General features: G+C 42.2%; 1 protein-coding gene across 1 annotated transcript; it reads right to left on the reverse strand.

Annotated features, from left to right (window-relative positions):
• Positions 1 to 1322: 1322 nt before the first annotated feature.
• On the reverse strand, positions 1323 to 15695 carry LOC119120503 (stereocilin-like). Its single transcript, XM_037247465.1, is given in 29 exon segments — positions 1323 to 1850; positions 2219 to 2366; positions 2596 to 2693; positions 2909 to 3057; positions 3266 to 3408; positions 3475 to 3630; positions 4578 to 4741; positions 4936 to 5098; positions 5189 to 5279; positions 5514 to 5719; positions 6154 to 6277; positions 6373 to 6452; positions 6582 to 6705; positions 6999 to 7057; positions 7899 to 8048; positions 8192 to 8368; positions 8438 to 8476; positions 8681 to 8863; positions 8965 to 9097; positions 9308 to 9423; positions 9654 to 9840; positions 9917 to 10083; positions 10303 to 10428; positions 10905 to 10967; positions 11037 to 11924; positions 12761 to 13301; positions 13389 to 13413; positions 14069 to 15165; positions 15263 to 15695. Coding segments are annotated over 29 exon segments (5763 nt in total). The 5' UTR covers positions 15340 to 15695; the 3' UTR covers positions 1323 to 1761.
• Positions 15696 to 16931: the final 1236 nt, after the last annotated feature.

Consider the following 16931-nt stretch of genomic DNA (forward strand, 5'->3'; position numbering starts at 1 on the left):
CACGAGTTTGCTGCATTCTCTCTCTAATGTTGAATGTTGTTAATGTAAATGTTGACTTGAAGGTTCCATTTGTATTTCTCGAGAATACTGCCTGACACAACTACTAATGGATTGAGTTTGTGTTAGTGAGTCACGACTGTTATTTCCTCCTTGAGCATACATGTGACGGAGCATGTGATCTCTTCCCTGTTACACGTGATTGTTTTAATCCTGCATTGTAGCTTTGTTCTACTAACAATGCAACTCCGAAAGGAACACATTTAAAAGAATATTTTATCTTTATGGCACTTTCTTGGTGTGCCTGGTACCCACCATGGAGTAGGGCCAAGGGACAACAGTGGCAGAGCAGAAGGTAGCCCAGATGAGCTGGTTGCTAAGCAACATTTGCCTTTTCTAACTGGTTTTAATGTAAAGTAGGCCACACTGGTTTTTAAAGTTTTGTACCAGTCGTGGTGCGACATTTGCCTTTAGTAGTACATGAAAGAATTCAGTTGTATTTAACTTTATATTTCGAAACATCATCATTTAAGTTTTAAGACCTGTTTGTTTTTAAACATTTATTGAAGTAAAATGTTCATATAACTTTTTGATCTGAGTTTGTCCAACAACCACAAGGAGCTTTGCCCCAACATGGAGCCAACCGACATCTACTTGGTGAGGAATGCCTCCCGGAGGAGATGACGAGGGATAAGAGCTGGCAATAAATTAATGTGCCTCTTATTTACCGTGGAAATTTTCAACGTTCCAGTCGATTTTTTTGCTTTCTTGCAGAACCCTGAAGCTTTTTTTTTTTTCCAAAACACTGACTGTTTTGGTTTTTGGACGTTTCATAATTTTTGTGAATTATGTATGGGGAAAAAAATCATGGTGGAGCCATTATGATGCTTAGGGGCTGTTTTTCTACAGCTGAAACAGGGGCCTTAGACAAGGTTGAAAGAATTATGAACAATGCTGGAAATGTCAGTGTTAGCAAAAATGTCAAGGAGAGCTGACTAGAAAATATGACATTTATTTGGGCTTAATCTATTTTTAATTCCATGGAAGACTTTTTTTTTGCTAGAAAGTAAAGAAATTATTAGGAAAGCCAACCAGAATATCTAAACCTAACTATATTTGGACATTTCAAATAGGGGCAGGTGTGTATTGACTCCCATTAAACATGTGTTCTAACGTGATTGTTTCACAACACGACGACATCCCAGTTATAGGAGGGTGTGCATACTTATGCAACCACATCCGTTATTTTTACTTCCTGTCTCAAAAAACATTGTTTTTAAAAAAAACATTTGTTTATAAGTGACATCAATTATTAGAAAAAAAATAAGCCATGCATCTTGGTCCATTATTTTTTAACATTACAAAAAAACTTGGAATTTGAACAGGGATGTGTTGACTATTTATAACCGCTGCAGGAGCGACAGCTATCCCCTTGGAAAGCGCATTAAAGCGAAGCATAATCGGTGAAGCTCGAGCGAAAATTTGGATTGTAGTTTTCATCCTCAAAACATGTATTCATTTATATTTAACCACATTTGCAACATGGACCAAAGATGTATTTCTTCTGAATCCTAATTGGTCTAAAAATGAATACCAAACAATGAATAATTCATTCTGTAAAAATTCAATTAGACTGAATCTTGCGCATCATTAACTAAAGGAATCAACTCAGAGAAGCAATAAAACGATTCACAATGTTTATTTTATGTACAAACGTGCGGATATCAAGGGAGATCGAATTCTAATTAGATATGTTCAAGCATTTTAAATGAGGTGCCATAACCAGAGACTCGGAGCCACAAAGCTTAAAGCAAAGCAGTTTGCGTTCAGGCCTGCTGCAGCCGAGTTTCTCCCTGTGGAGGCAGAACATTCATGAATGTTGGCTTCGCACCGTAACAATCACCGGTGTTGCTTAGAAACAAACATTACCAATCCAAATAAATGATATCAATTAGTGATTCTCATCTTTTTTACAGCAGATATCGCCCCAAAAATGTTCAGCACTCCAAGCACCACCATGATGATCAACATTAAATTACACAGGCCCGTGTTCATTAAAAAAATAAACAGACATTTTATTTCCTAAAAAGTAAAATGAGTATAATTAATGTCAAATAATTCCAGCTATTCCAGAATGTGTGACAACATTCACTGATTATACAGAATTTGAGAATCACTGGTAGAAATAATAGAATTATATCGTTGTTGTGTCAATACTAACCTCTCAACTCGAGCAGTGCATCTCCTTCATAACGAGCGAGTCCGACTGCATGTCTCTGCTCGTTGTCCAGTTCGGTCCACTGGTCCTCCGTGATGGCCCACGCCTGCTCCGCACTCAGCCAGGACAACTGAGTGGCACTGAACACCACCTGGCAGGCACACGTCCATCACAAAGTCAAACCTAATACTGTAAGATTCTGTGAGAAGCACAACATACATAATACTAAAAAAAAAAAAAATCCGCAGCTGATGTTGTGAGTTGCTCCAATGTGGAGCTAAAAATAAACATTTTAGTGGTACAAAAAAAAAGACTTGAGCCTCGAGATGCATCATAATCTTGACATAATCTGCTCACATGAACTCAAAGGCGGTACTTACTGTCATCTTTTTGGGTGACAGCAGGCTGATTGCTTCAGCGGTAATGCCTTCCACTTGTTCTTGTGTCAGAGCTGACAAAACAATGTCTTCCAGGCCCGCTGAGCATACACCAGTTTCACAAACATTGTAGTTAGATCATTCATGGAGCTCAAAATAGAGATTTTCAAAACTTTCTCAGATCTACTCTCAAATCCCAAGGAGATTTTTTTTGAAATTGTTCCAATCCATCAAGTATTGTCCTTCCTCACTCAGGATGAGGGACAGTAAAATGTTGGCAAGAAAAGATCCTTTGGGATGTTCCATCCATCTGTACCTGCCAGTGTCCCAATTTCAGTGAAAACTTCCGGTCCCCAAGCACCGACTGGACCAAAGGCCTCCGGTCTGGACAAACGACTTGTCAAAGCCTCCATCTGCTGTTCCGTGCATGGCAAGGACATTTCCCGCAGGAACTGCACCGCCATGCTGCCGTTTCAGGAAGAAAGGTTTAGGATTTACTCCTCCGGGGATATATGCAAAATGTTTACGGACCGCTTCAATGTATGCGCGCCCACTTTCTAGTTACATCTGTTAGTTGGTGTGTTGTCGTGGCGACTGGGAAACTTGTATGGCCTAAATGTAACTTACAGCAGTCAACATCTCCAGGCATTTGGAAATGGATTCATTCAATCACCTGAAATTGTAAGCGCTGATTCTTTTAATCTCCGATGGATACAGTCCGCAGATCAGATGGCCGAACGTTGCCAGATCCACCATAGATAACTGCTCGATTTTCAGGTTGCACTTGCGCATCGTGCCCGAAACGACGGCTCTCATCTAAAAAGCCAAAAGGAGTAATCGAATTTACTAATTGTTTACAATCAATGTTTGAATTCAATTGACCTTATTCGTGCGCCAGGATGACAGTGTCCCCAGATGAGCCAAAACAGCCAGATCAGTCAAAGAGGTGTCATAGAGTTCTCGAACTGTCATCTCGGTCACCAGAGAACCGAGAGCCAGAACCTGCTCTGTTCTGAGCTCACTCACTGGACTGAATGCCTGCAGTGAACAGAGAACAGCAAAATAGTTCAGTCACAGATAGGAGCTGATAATTACACCGCGCCCGGCCTTTGGCCATGCCATGAAGTGTTTTTGGCTGTCAGTGATGGAGACTAAGTGGATTGCCACACTCACTGACTGGCCTGCAAAATGGAGTGAGATCCAATATGAGAGTGGTGGAGATAGGAAACCCCCCACTATGGCGCGGTACAATTTTTTGCGGTTCTGCTTTCGACAGCTTATTACGAGTCCTTGTTGGAAATTGGCTACAAAATTCCGCAATATAATGAAAAATCTGTGATGTAAAATCAGATATGTATAATTTAATAATCTGCAACAAAGTGAAGTGTCATATGGCAAGAATGCTTGGGAATTTATACGTGCAAGAAATATGATTAAAATTCCGATTAAAATAACATTATTTTGTCATTTCTAACCTACCAAGAATTATTGCCATTATTTTTACAACTCTGTGTCAGAATTTGTCAGGTAATTTATCATTCTTAATCTGAATTTTACTTCATTACATTATTATTTTGGCTGACAGAAATGACACACTTGGGTTGAAGTTACTCACTCAAAATGATTCCTTGCCTTAAAAGGTTGAAAATCATTTAAGATGAAGTGCACTGCTACACCACTGCAAACTGAAATCACATTATTACAGTTCTAATTAAAACTGGTGCTTTCTATCTTTGCAAAAGCGTCAGTTTTAATCTAGCATATGCATTGGAGCTCATTAGATTGCGCAAACATACCTCACGAAGTACCATTGACGAGCTATAATAAGTCGGAAAGCCAAAGACAAGCATTGTCTCACTTCTATGCAAGAAGTGGGTTTTGATTGAGGCCCTTTTATTATCCCAGACAAAAACATTCCATCACAGATCCAAATTCAAAACAAAAGAACTCGCCATGTTGTTTTGCCCATTCAAGCTACTACTGACCTGACGAAGTTTGACCCAGAGCGCTCGGCGCTGCTCGGAGCTTAATGAAGTATCCTGACCGAAGACTTCCACACACTCTTTGAGGTCAACTTGTGACATGCGGCTCAACTGAGTTGACGTCCATGCGGAAGGGAACGTACCTCTGATGTCAGCACAGCTAGGGACTGATACAAGAACACACTCATTAAAATCACTCAGCCATAATTATTTGACTTGCGCTTGATGACGTCATCAGTCTGAAACAGCCTTTTCCCAAACTTAGAGTTGTGTGCCATTTTTGTAATTGTACATCATCACAGTTCAAGATGCTCAGAGTACAGAATAAAGAGGACAACGTAAAATACAGAATTTTTGTCACCAGTGTCTTGGACTTTTACGATCCCTCTCATGAGACTCTGCATCTTCTCTCTTTGACGACGTTGGTCCATGCGCCACTTCAAACAGACTCCGCCCACTGCGCTGTCCTCCCAGCGCTCTTGACCCACGAGAACCTGCTCCACTGTGTCTTTATTCAAGACTCTCTAAATAAGGGAACAATGTTTAATAACACTCATCTTTGACAACCAAAATGTAATGTATAATTACTTTCTATTTTTTTGACAGGTGCTCACCAGTGGGATGGAGTTAACCTGTTTTGTTGACAGGGAGAACACCAGCCTTCCCAAATGTTCAATGTCTCCAGCTTGCCACTTGGACGGCTCCCTGGAAAATAATAATACAAATAATTGTAGTCTTAAAGGGTACCAAGGTCTCACTGAAATAAAATGTAATGTGAGCGATAACATAGTAATATTTGAAACATTTTAGACCACAAAACAAATTCTGATGTGTAATTGCTAAATCAAGTGTTGTTGGCACACAGAGGAAAATGACGTTTAGTTATCCCAGTGGAGAAGAGGAGACATGATAGCCAAAACCTTTTAACTCCTGATTTACCCCATGAAGTCTTTGTGTGTGAGCAGATCACTGATATCTCTCAGGGCTTCTTTGGGAAGACAGAAGCTTCTCATCTCCTCCAGACGCAAAGCCAGAGCACCTCTGTTTACCAGAACTAAACTGTCTCTATCCAAGAAAGGCAGAAGAGGGCCCAGAAAGTCCAGAGCGGGGCCATCAATCTCACCTAAATTATAGGAAGAGGAACCCTGCAGAGCACCACATGCTGTTATACAATAATTAACAGCAAATTTTAATCAGTGATTGTTTATATGTCCCCAAATGTATTTTTTATGCTAATTTAAAAAAAAAGTTCTTATTTTTCAAGCTATGATTCTTTTTAATGACGCAGCTTACTTTTATTTCCTACTACCTTATGATAATGTTTTGGTCACACAAAACAACTGTCCACAACTCTACATAATATCTCATAAATAAAAACACTTCCACTCAGATAAAGATTGTGAGGATATTGGCCTCTGCTTGAAATTTTGATACAGCCCCTCTAAAGGCTACCGGGAGCAAAAGTGACTTCATCACATCGATCTGTGCGATCTAATTAGTTCAGATGAATCAAAAATTCAACCTTTACAAAGATGAGGATGCTTGAAACACTGTTAATAATAACCGTGTGTTCACTTACAGCCTTTTCGGCAATGTTTGTCTGCTTGTAATGTGGTAGTTGGAGGAAATCGATGAAGTGTGCCTGAACATGGTCCAGAACAGCCCTGAGGGATGTGTTGGAAAGGTCATCTATCATGGTCACTCTGAAAGAGAACAGAGCACAAGTGTACATTTTTGTCCAAACTGTAAATGATTTATATTTAGAATCTATTTGCATTCTAAAAACGGAGATACTTGCGGTAATGTTGCGGAAAACCAAGGGCTTAAAGTGCTGACAAGTTGAGGATGTTTTCTCACTTCCGCTACGATACATTTCCGCTTGACCAATCGCACACACAAAAATGTTAGTTCGAAATGTTTTTCTGGAGACATTTGCACGCCAATCTGAAAGTAATTACACTGGAAAAGAGTGCGAGTCAGCATTTTTTAGAGGAGTTGACTTCTCACCAGTGCAGGTCTCAAGTTTCCTTGCAACATAGTGACAAATTGAAGCAACTCTGCAAAATCACTGTCATTGCTCCAAAGCCTCAAAAAGTCACATGGCATTCCACCTGCAACCTGACCCAGGTCTCTACAAAAGACACAAATCATTTAGGTAAAACCAATTCTGGATGTTGGATTTCTGCATGCCTGAAAACAAGACTACACACCAACATGGTGTCACCGACAGGCACCAAAATATCCCTAAGGATCATATGAGTCTAGGCCTCTTCTAAAAATAGCTCGCCGGTTTTGGGGCATTGTGATTTCCTCAGAACGTCATACAGGTGATCTTTTACTATTGTAAACTGATTTATAAAGTGTTGCATATTAACTTTCAATAAGTTGTGGCATAGCTTCCTTGATGTAACATATTTGACTTACCTCAGCATCTTGCTGGTGATGTTTGTAGAATCATGCATCCATTTAAATAAAAGCTGAGCCTGTACAGATTGGAAAGCAATGTAAAAAAAACTGAAATACTAAAAGGAACTCTAGTTAGGAGTGGGCAAAGTATGGCCTGTTCTTTAATCTGGCCCACACAGCATTTGCATTATCAAGAATCTGTAAAGAGTTGGTGCATTGATTTCGATCTTTTTTTCATTAAGTTGGAAAATTAAAATGTATTTATTGTTTATTTAATAGGTTTCATTAAATGATTGGTTAATTGATTTCTAATATTGTTACAAAAAAATATATACTTTTACACATTTGTAGTCAACAATTGCAAGTCTGGTCGCTTAAATGGAACCCATAGCTTGAATGGAGTTCAGAGTGAGACCCCCTTTGACGCTTAGCTCCTCCCCCAAATACTCAAATCATTTTTGCTTAATAATGATAAACACTTCAGTGCTTAAAGACCGCTTATTATTCTGTATGACAAAAATTCAACCATATGGGAAGTATAGAATAGAGCCAGCACAGTGAGTTCAAATTGCCACCGCCTTTGATTTTGAAAACTCTCTTGCAGCTTGGCTGCTTCTTACATGTTGGCAGCAACTTAATAGACCCCTCTCTGTGACAAAAGCCCTTGAATGTACCTATTATTAATTTAAGCGACATTCCACCACACCGCTATGTCAGAGCCAAACTAATTAGCCTGATGGAGTTCGGCCCGTACGGTACATTAATATTCTGAAAGGCTCATCTGAAGCATATCCGATGAGTTAGAAGATTAATGGGAGGCAAGCATTGATGATTAATGATGAGCTTTTTCTTCATTTGAGTAAGATTCTGACAACTTATTGTTGTCATGGAAATTGGGGGGTGAAGTGAAATGCACACCTGCTGCGGTGACCAGATAGTGTGTCGGAACAAGCTGATGTCTCTCGGGATGCCTTCCCTCTTCAGGGCCTCAGTCAGTTTCCTCAGAGGGATTAATGGCAGGAGACAGTTTACATGCTGAGTGATGTTGGGTAAGTATCTTAATAAAGCCTATAAAATAAATAAAAAAACATGATTGAAGGTCATATTGGTATCTTCCTCGTACAAAGTGTCTCTCCCTGCTTAAAAGAAGAGAACAAATGATTACGGAAATGTGGAGAGTGCATGCAATGAAGAATTAAATGATCCATCACCTCCTGCATTGCGTTGTACAGCATTGCTTTCTGGCCAGGCTTCAGGTCTGTCAACATGCTTCTCCAACACTGACACTGGGCAATTTCACTGATTTCAGACCAGTGGAGGCTGCTGAGCACAGCGGGAGAGAGACCCGAGTGCAATGGCTTCAGTCGGCACAATTTTTCCACTGTGAGCTGCCAGGAAGACACTCAGATGAGGCTGACCCATATTCAGTGAACATTTTCTTCCAGATTTCAACTTACATTGGTATATTTTGAAATCTTGGACAAAATTTGAAAAGCCTGGGGGGAAAACAAATCAAATGTTCTCAGTTACTTTTAGTGGTTAATACATGTTGTGAATGACGAGAGTCTTTATATCAATTTATTTTTACATGGGGGGGGGGAAGTAACATTTATATTGTACATTCAGGTCATTTGTATACAGTGCACTGCTGTGAATGGTTTTTCCCATCCATGTGGGGGGTAAACAACCCTCCTGCTGACCTGAGCAGGAGAATATTTGCCTATTCCTGGTTTGGAGAGGAGCTCTAGAAGCTGCTGTGAAGGAAGCGATTGTAAGAAGGATGCTCCTAACTGCGGAAGGAGAGCACTGAGGCCAGTCAGCGCTGCGGGAGCCATGCTGCTGGCATTCAACATCCGCATTGCTGGGACCAACCAGGCCGAAAGCTGTTTGAGCAGAGCAGTTAGTCAGATACTAAAGACAATTATATTGACAGAAGGTCGTAATAGTCCGAGCGAGGTTTTTACGATGTGAACATGTGCCTCACCCTGCCGCTAGCGCTAATGAAGCCCTTGGACACGCACTTTACCAGCTGCCTCTGAAGAGTGAACCATAGTGCAGAGTCCAAAAGAAAAGAATGCAGGTCAAGTGGATCCAAGTAGCACGAAAGAACACCGAGCCTGCAAAACAAGATTGTAGCCCTTTTGCAAGGCTCACAAGCCAAACTTACACGTTTTTAACGAAAAGGAAAAAACTAAATATTCTCAATTGTCTTATTATTGAGGACAGAGTGTACGGACATTAAAAGTTGAATATCAATTAAATGCTTTCCATAGTAATTATTTTTATTTATGGAAGCATTAAAATGCAGAAAGATTGAACTGCCCCACCTTGATATGTTACCAACGGTGACATTGTTCTTTTTGGTGAAAATGGTCCGAACGACATGGCGTCCTCTCACACCATCCAAGCTGCTATTGCCCAGAAACTCCACCAGAGGAGTAAGCTGAATGAGATGACAGCCGTAAGAATATTATTTCGTGTGAATCGACTAAAGTGAACTTTTGCATAATCTAATTCAGCATTCGCAAATTTGCCTAGTTTTTCTTTTTCGGTCAAAACCACGTCTTATCTAAAAATATGGCTTCGATGTCATCTGTGCTAGTGAACTATGTTGAACTGAGGGAAGGCAGTTCACTTAGATGAATCACTTATGATGTCAAATTTCACTGCAACCTGTTGTGACGTCAGCTGTTGAAAACGACTGACTGGAAGGTAAGGCAGCAGCGGGAGGATGGAGCTCAGGAAGTACGGTGGCCAGCTGGGGACATCACCCACCACACTTGACTGGAGAAGTCTTTTTACAAAGGCCTTTTTCTGCGACGACTTCAACTCTGAGCTGTGTTCGCGGATGGCAGCCAACCTTCAAACGAAGCCAAACGTTTTAGTGTCAGGACACTTGTCACCTGAATTTGATGCTTTGCTAGTCAGTAACTCACACGCTGTCATTCACAATGACGGAGGCTGGGAAGCTCATGATGTCGGAGACAGACATGAACGGAAGGAACTGGGACAGGTCCACAAAGAGTTCTGGGGTCACTCGAGGGAATTTATGGATAAAAGCAGCAGTCATTGTTTCCATGGCCTGCAGCTCTTTTTGGGACGCCTGACATAAGGGAAAAGATTAAGAGGAGAAAAACAGATGTTGCTTCAAACAGATCATCTGTTATACATTCAAAGTTGATTGCACATATCGCATGGCAACATCTGCCATATTTGTCAAACCGAAATGTACTTCTCCCATTAAACGAATGACCACCCCGAAAAAAATAATCTAACTTTCAGAAGGGCAGGACAAAAAAAAAGAGGAGCCACAAGAACAAACCCGGCTGGTTTCGACTTGGAGGTGATCCCAGCTTTGATGCATATGAGAAAGGAACCTCTTGACGGCATTTTTCTCGGCGGCCATTACCAGAGTGCGAATGCTGTCTTCCGGCATCTGGAGGTATTCCTGAAAAAACAAAAAATAAAACTTTCAATCTTTGTAAGTGGATCTCTTATAGCACTGTTTCCCAATTTGACATTAAAAACAAAAACCACATCGAACACCACAATGGAAGAATGTCACATTTGAATCCTGTTTTTTGTATTTCGGCCAAAGCAAAGACGATATTGCTTCGGCGCCATCTGGTGCTATCTTAGTGTCAAGGATGTATGTTGACATGAGTTGAGGAGTTTCATTTAGACAAAAGTAGCGCTTTACCACCATCTTGTGGCTTTTAAACGCAATTACAAATCTTTTCAGAAAGGGCATTAAATACGCTTGGATTTTCACTGGACAGTGTTGATAGATGAAGAAGGTCCATTATTTGTTGATAATAAATAATTTTTGGACCAATTAAGTCAAAGTGTTTGATTACATGTGACACTCCTTCACAGCACGCTGGTGGTTGGGAATTACTGCCAAAACAAACGCTTTGTCGGTACCTGCAATAGAACCCGTAGAGCAGATGAGTTGTTGTCCTGCTCAATCAGATCCCACAAGACAGGCTGGTGAGCAAAAGCAGAAATAAGTTCATTACGCCTCCTAGCAGAGGTTGTATATGTGCGTGGCCTTACACTGAAACAACTCAGCAGGTCCTCTTTGAGGCTTGCGTTCTGCTCCCGTCGGAGGAAGACTCCCACAGTGTGAAGGACGCTGGTGGAGGCCTCCGGCTGCAACGCACTCCAGGATGCGTTGTCAAGGAGACTGGAGAGGAGGATGGCCTGACCCAAACCTTGCCGAGCTTCTCCCTCCCCCTCATCCAGACCCGAAGAGAGGCCGACCATGAAGTCCAACACTCTCAACACGTATCCGAGCGTCACGAAAAACCATTGGTTCTCTTCTCCATCAACCTGACACACACTGAGCTTGTGTAAGACATCCAACATCAGTGGGGCGGGATTCACGCACAGCTGTGACGTGTCGAACTCATATTGGGCTGGGAGGATGTCAAAAAACCTCTGGAGTAGGCACTTGCTGTCCTCGACCTCTGTTTGCAGATCAGCACAAACGTCATACAAGCTGGGCATTGATTTCAGTAGCTGACGGTAGAGCGACGCATTTAAGCACATGTGCTCTCTCAGTCCGTGCGTCTGCCCACACGCTTCCAGCATGGTCACATTGAGGAACGTCTGTACAGCCCACTCCTTGTACTCACAAGTCTCCTGGGTGGCATCGACCCGGGAGAGGTTGTGCTGTCGAAAGCAGTACGTCGCGGCCCAGCTCCCCTCTGGGAGGAAGCGGTGGGATCCTGGGGGTTCCCTCCCACACAACGATGAGATAAGGGCTGAACTGTTGGGCAGGAAGCAACGCCGGAAAGCCCGGGCACTCACCAACCTGCTCCCCAACTGAGCTAGACAGCCTTCCTCGGGCACTGGGCTTGCTGTCGTACCGCTCGATAGGTGCGCGCACAACTGCTTTATACTTGTCTGGTTAAAAGCATTATAGTTGTGTGTCCTGGCAGCCTGTGAGTGAAGAATCGATGCCGGGTGTTATCATTTAGCAGAGAGGCCCCAAATGCGTTTGAAAAACGAGCATCACTACACCCACGCACTCTGCGTGTATCTACTGTGTAAACAAATTCCCCGCAGAGATACACGACAAAACACATGGCACACATGCTGAGTTCAAAGTGCTATTTTAGTTGAGAAAATGTTCACCTGCAAATTGTGGGGGATGGTGACCGAGGCCTGCCGCAAAATCAAAAATTGGAATAATTGATGCCAAAAGGTTTGTAATAGCCCAATGAAGCCACAAGATGGCGCAACGCATTTTATTCCCATAAGTCATGTCTACGACCTAAATAATGAAGGTCTTCCCCTCCCTTCAACAAGATGGCGCCAAAGCGATACTTTTTTAGACATGGCTTTGGCCCTGGGTTTTTTTTCTGAATAGAGAATACGTTTAAAAAAAACTCCATGTCACATGTCTTTATTGATAATAATATTACTAATAATAATAATATTAATAATAATAATAATAATAACAAGCGGTATAGAAAATGGATGGATGATAATAAGAATAAGAATAATTAATTGCTCAAAAATCCAGTTGTCAAAAATATCATAAATTGAACTGTTTCTATTAAAGATTTTTTCATAATCTACATTTTTTTTATTTATCCACTAAGAGCATTTAATAGTTCTGCCTCTCATCTTATGTCACCGACACAGCATACATAGTTTCCCACGGCACACTTAAGTGCCATGGCACACTTATGAACTACATGACGGACACAATAATAACTTCTCAGTGACCTTCTAATAGTGTGTATAAGGACTTCAAATAAAGTTGTCCTCACCTGATGTGCTCTGTGCAGCCAGAAAGTGGAATTGGCACAGACCGTGTTGTTGAATTCATACGCAAAGAACTCGCTGCACACATGAACCCACAGGAAGTCCTCCTCGGCCGCAGACAGGTACCAAGCTGCATCAGAGCATGTGGCGTGCAGGTCCAGACCCATTTCACCATCAGCAGGACTCACTGACCCATTCTCCCATTCCAAAAGTTTACAGTAGAGGAACACTGTGAAGTTGGAGATACCGCTCAATCCTGGAATGGATTCATTGCACGCCGCCTCCAGAATTTCTGCAGTGGTTGAGTACTCCATCTCTTTTTGTAGGTCACTCTCACTCTTTAGTTGAGGCTGATTGCGCTGACCGTGAAGGCCTTTTGGATTGATTTGATGAGAAGGTGAGGATTTGGGAGTTAAGTGGGGAGATGTTTGTCCAAACTTATTTTCATCACTGGGGAGACATGACAGGAATGGCAGCGAACTTGGGAGACCCTGGGTGCTCACACCCAAAGCTTGCGTGTTCCAGGTCACGTTATGCCTTATACCCCTACATTTGCGCAAACACATGAGAGAAGTCAGTTACCTCACTCAGGTTGACAGACAATTTTCTAGTGTACTGTTTCAATGATCTTACCATAAGATTAATTGCCTCAGATCACCTTAAAAGAGACATGAAAACAAATATCATGAGTGTGAGATGGAAAAAGAAATTGGACACCCCCAACAAATCACCATATCTGATCACACAACAGTAAATCCCACAAATCCCTTGATATAATCGTACTGATAACAATGAAAGGTCATAGAGATTAGTCATATTGACAAAAGATACTCAAGTGACCAGGTTGACCCAAAGCCATTATTTTGCCTCTCTGAACACATGTAGTGTTTTTCAATGAATGCGAGACAATTCTCTGAATTTTAATGATTCCACTCTTCTGTGGTTAAATTATTGTTTTCTGCTAAATCTATTGGAGTGTGCTCAACTAAATTTCTTAATGAAAATAAATGGTTGTGTGTGTATAATGGAAACATGGACACACACTGGCGGAGCTGGGGGGGGGAGCGCACTGCCCCCTATTGAAATATGCTTGAGCCCCCCCAAGTGCCAGGCCAGATAATTAACTTTTTGTCCAGAGAATATTTTCCCCATTCCCCGTAGGAAACATATACTGAATCTTTATCAGAGTTTGGTGGGGTTGTAAAATATGTTTGTATTTGGTTTACGGCCACCCTGAGATATCCTTGCCCCCCCAAGGAAAAAAGCCTAGCTCCGCCAGTGTGGACACTTATCTAGAAGCCCTACACACTCACCAACTGAGCATTGTCCCCTTCTACTGGGCTGGGATACGTCCGCCACATCGTCGACGTCATCGAGCATTGCCACGGTAACCTGTGACACTTTCTTCCTCAAGTTACCATAAACAGAACTGCCCAGTCTGTGCAGAAGGCCCATCCTGAGCCTATCCAAACTTTGCACGAGAGCCAGATTTTCCTGAGCCAAATTGCCTCCACTTGAGCGTGTCAGCGTTTGCAGGACTACATTTTGCATGGAATCTGGATCATCCCGCGTTGCGCTTGAGTCATCTCGAAAATGATTTTGCAGCAAGGCATCCTGTTTCATGGCCTCAGGGGGCAAGCTGAAGGGCTTAAGACGTCCACTCGAGCCTCTCCTGTGTTCAGCATCTGCCGAGTGCAAATTGACCACGGGCTTCCAGCTGAGTGTTTCCATAACGCGGAGCACATACTGAAGCCAGCCGACACCAAATGGGCAGTCAGTGTGGCCTTTCAGTGCGCATATGAAGCCCTGCAGGCCGGCGCTGGCCTGTCCGTATGTCCCACTTATCAGCGCCTGGAAAGCGGCCTCTAACACAGCGCTCACCGTCCTCCAGTTTTGAGCCAACAAAGACAGAATTGGCTTGTGAGGCTGACGCTGCAGGAGGGTCGTGAGGCTCTGCAGGAGCCCCAGAAGCCCGTCCCAGTGGGGGCTGCCTCTCAGGGACAGGAACCAGTCCTTCACTTGGATGCTGGGACGAGGCGGCACACGGCCGTTCCATTGGTTCTGCGCAGCGCTCCCTTCGGATTGCAAAAAAAAATGGAGCACCTTCTCCCACAGCTGTTCGTCATGCGAATCCAAAGGCGCCTCCTCCATATCTTGGAGGTACTGAGAGACATTGTAGAGGAAACCAGAGAGACGACGGCGGTCAATGGGCTGGTTTAGTGAAGCCGGGTTGGTACCAGGAAGTAGTCCACTCAGTGTTTGAAGGCCCCCCAGAATACTATTCACCCAAGGATGCACAAGTACGTCTTTGCCCGTCTCCCCGGAGCTCTTTTGCGGATTCCGAGCACCTCCTTTACTCAATTTGGAGAGGAGCTCCTTGAGAATGACATCTCTTTGCTGTTCTCTAGCCCTTGCTGAATGATTGCCATTCAGTGCAGCAAGACAAAGAACAATTTCGTAGATAAACGTAGGAAAATAAACACAATGTAATTATATTGACATTGCACTAACCTGTTTCCTCGGAGGATCCTTGTCCTAGTAAAATAGCACAAACTAGGACGCTTGTAAATCGAAGAGTAGCCATGCCTGGCCTTTTGTCTGCAGTCTTCAATTCATTCCTGTGAGAAATATATCACTCCTCATGACAAATTAGTATTGATTTAAGAAAACAATGCAATTCTGTTTACTTTCACTAAAAGGATTAACCTGAGATGTAAAGGAGAAGGAGATTAAAGCTTAATGACTGGGCGCCACGTCACCTTACACTTGCAGTGCATGGCTAATAAAGCACGTACCGGCCGATAATTGGAAAGTGGCCGCTGCTTTATGCAACTCATATTGACGTTTCAGCTGCAAAGATTCACCTATTGCAATAAAATCAAGATGAAACTTACTGCTGGATATGATTGGCAAGACTTGACTGAAATGGTGAATAGTTAAAGTACCTGTAAAGTGAAAGTAAATATGTCTTGTAAATTTGACACACTGCAGAGAATAGTGTTGTCAACAACCACGCTGAATATGAGTGGTTAAAAAAAAAAAAAACGTATATAAAATGGGGCTTCAAAATTGGGAATGATCAAATCGTTTTCTCTGCCCTTGAACGCTGTTTGTGTGTGTCTACTACACTTCAGTGATCTGTCAATCAAATACCACTGCTATGATCATGGATGAAGATAGATGTTCGGGTAAAAAAAAACAAAAGTTTAAAACAAATATTTAAATGCTGAAAAACTGTTTACTAATAATATATCTCCGCAACTCAGTCCATCGACGTAGTTCTGTGTTTGCACGTTTTTAGCAATCATGTTCGAACATCTTTCACTATTTTCTAAAGTCATTTTCCAGTTTCTTCAAAACATCACACACCCACACAGAAATTGCTTCAACCGTGACAGTTGAGATATGGAACATTACATTTTTCTCTCATTCGTCTGTTCTGTCTTTCTGTGTGTGTGTGTGTGTGTGTGTGTGTGTGTGTGTGTGTGTGTGTGTGTGTGTGTGTGTGTGTGTGTGTGTATATATATATATGTATATATATATATATATATATATATATATATATATATATATATACGTATATGCACACACAGAAATCGTTTCCCTGATTCAGATCACACGTTCACATTGAAAATAAAGAGAATTTCTTTCAAAACATTTGCGATTACAAAAAAAAGAAGTTAAAGAACTCACCGTGGACCTTTTCAGTTGTTGAAGTATCAAGTGAGTTGCACCATCTTCAGTGTTGTGGTATCACAATACTTTCACTCTCCTTGAACCTTCCCACTTGGTAGCAATGGTTTGAGCGCAGAGGGTACAGACAGATAGATGTATCTCCTAAAAAGTGGGAAGCGGGATCGATACCTCTAACATGGTTAGGTAACTTGATGGACAACAAGGTTTTGTCAGCCGAGTTCTAAGAGGTCACCAAGTGAAAATCTGGATGAAGTTAATCTCGTCCAGGAGCTCCATCCCTGTCTATCAGGTCTCCTGCTGACTAATTCCTCATTGAGCTGTCTATCAGCAGGGGGCTCACCGTGGGAGTTTGGCTTTGTTGGGGGTGTAGTGTTGACCCGAGTGGTGCGGGCCAACAGGACTAAGCAGGTTGTCAACGCTCTGACTCAGTTAACATTGTTACAATTGAGCTCTGTGCAAAGGTAAGAACAAGCAGCTCCC

This window comes from Syngnathus acus, chromosome 3 (genome assembly GCF_901709675.1).
Source record: "Syngnathus acus chromosome 3, fSynAcu1.2, whole genome shotgun sequence".
NCBI classification, from domain to species: domain Eukaryota; kingdom Metazoa; phylum Chordata; class Actinopteri; order Syngnathiformes; family Syngnathidae; genus Syngnathus; species Syngnathus acus.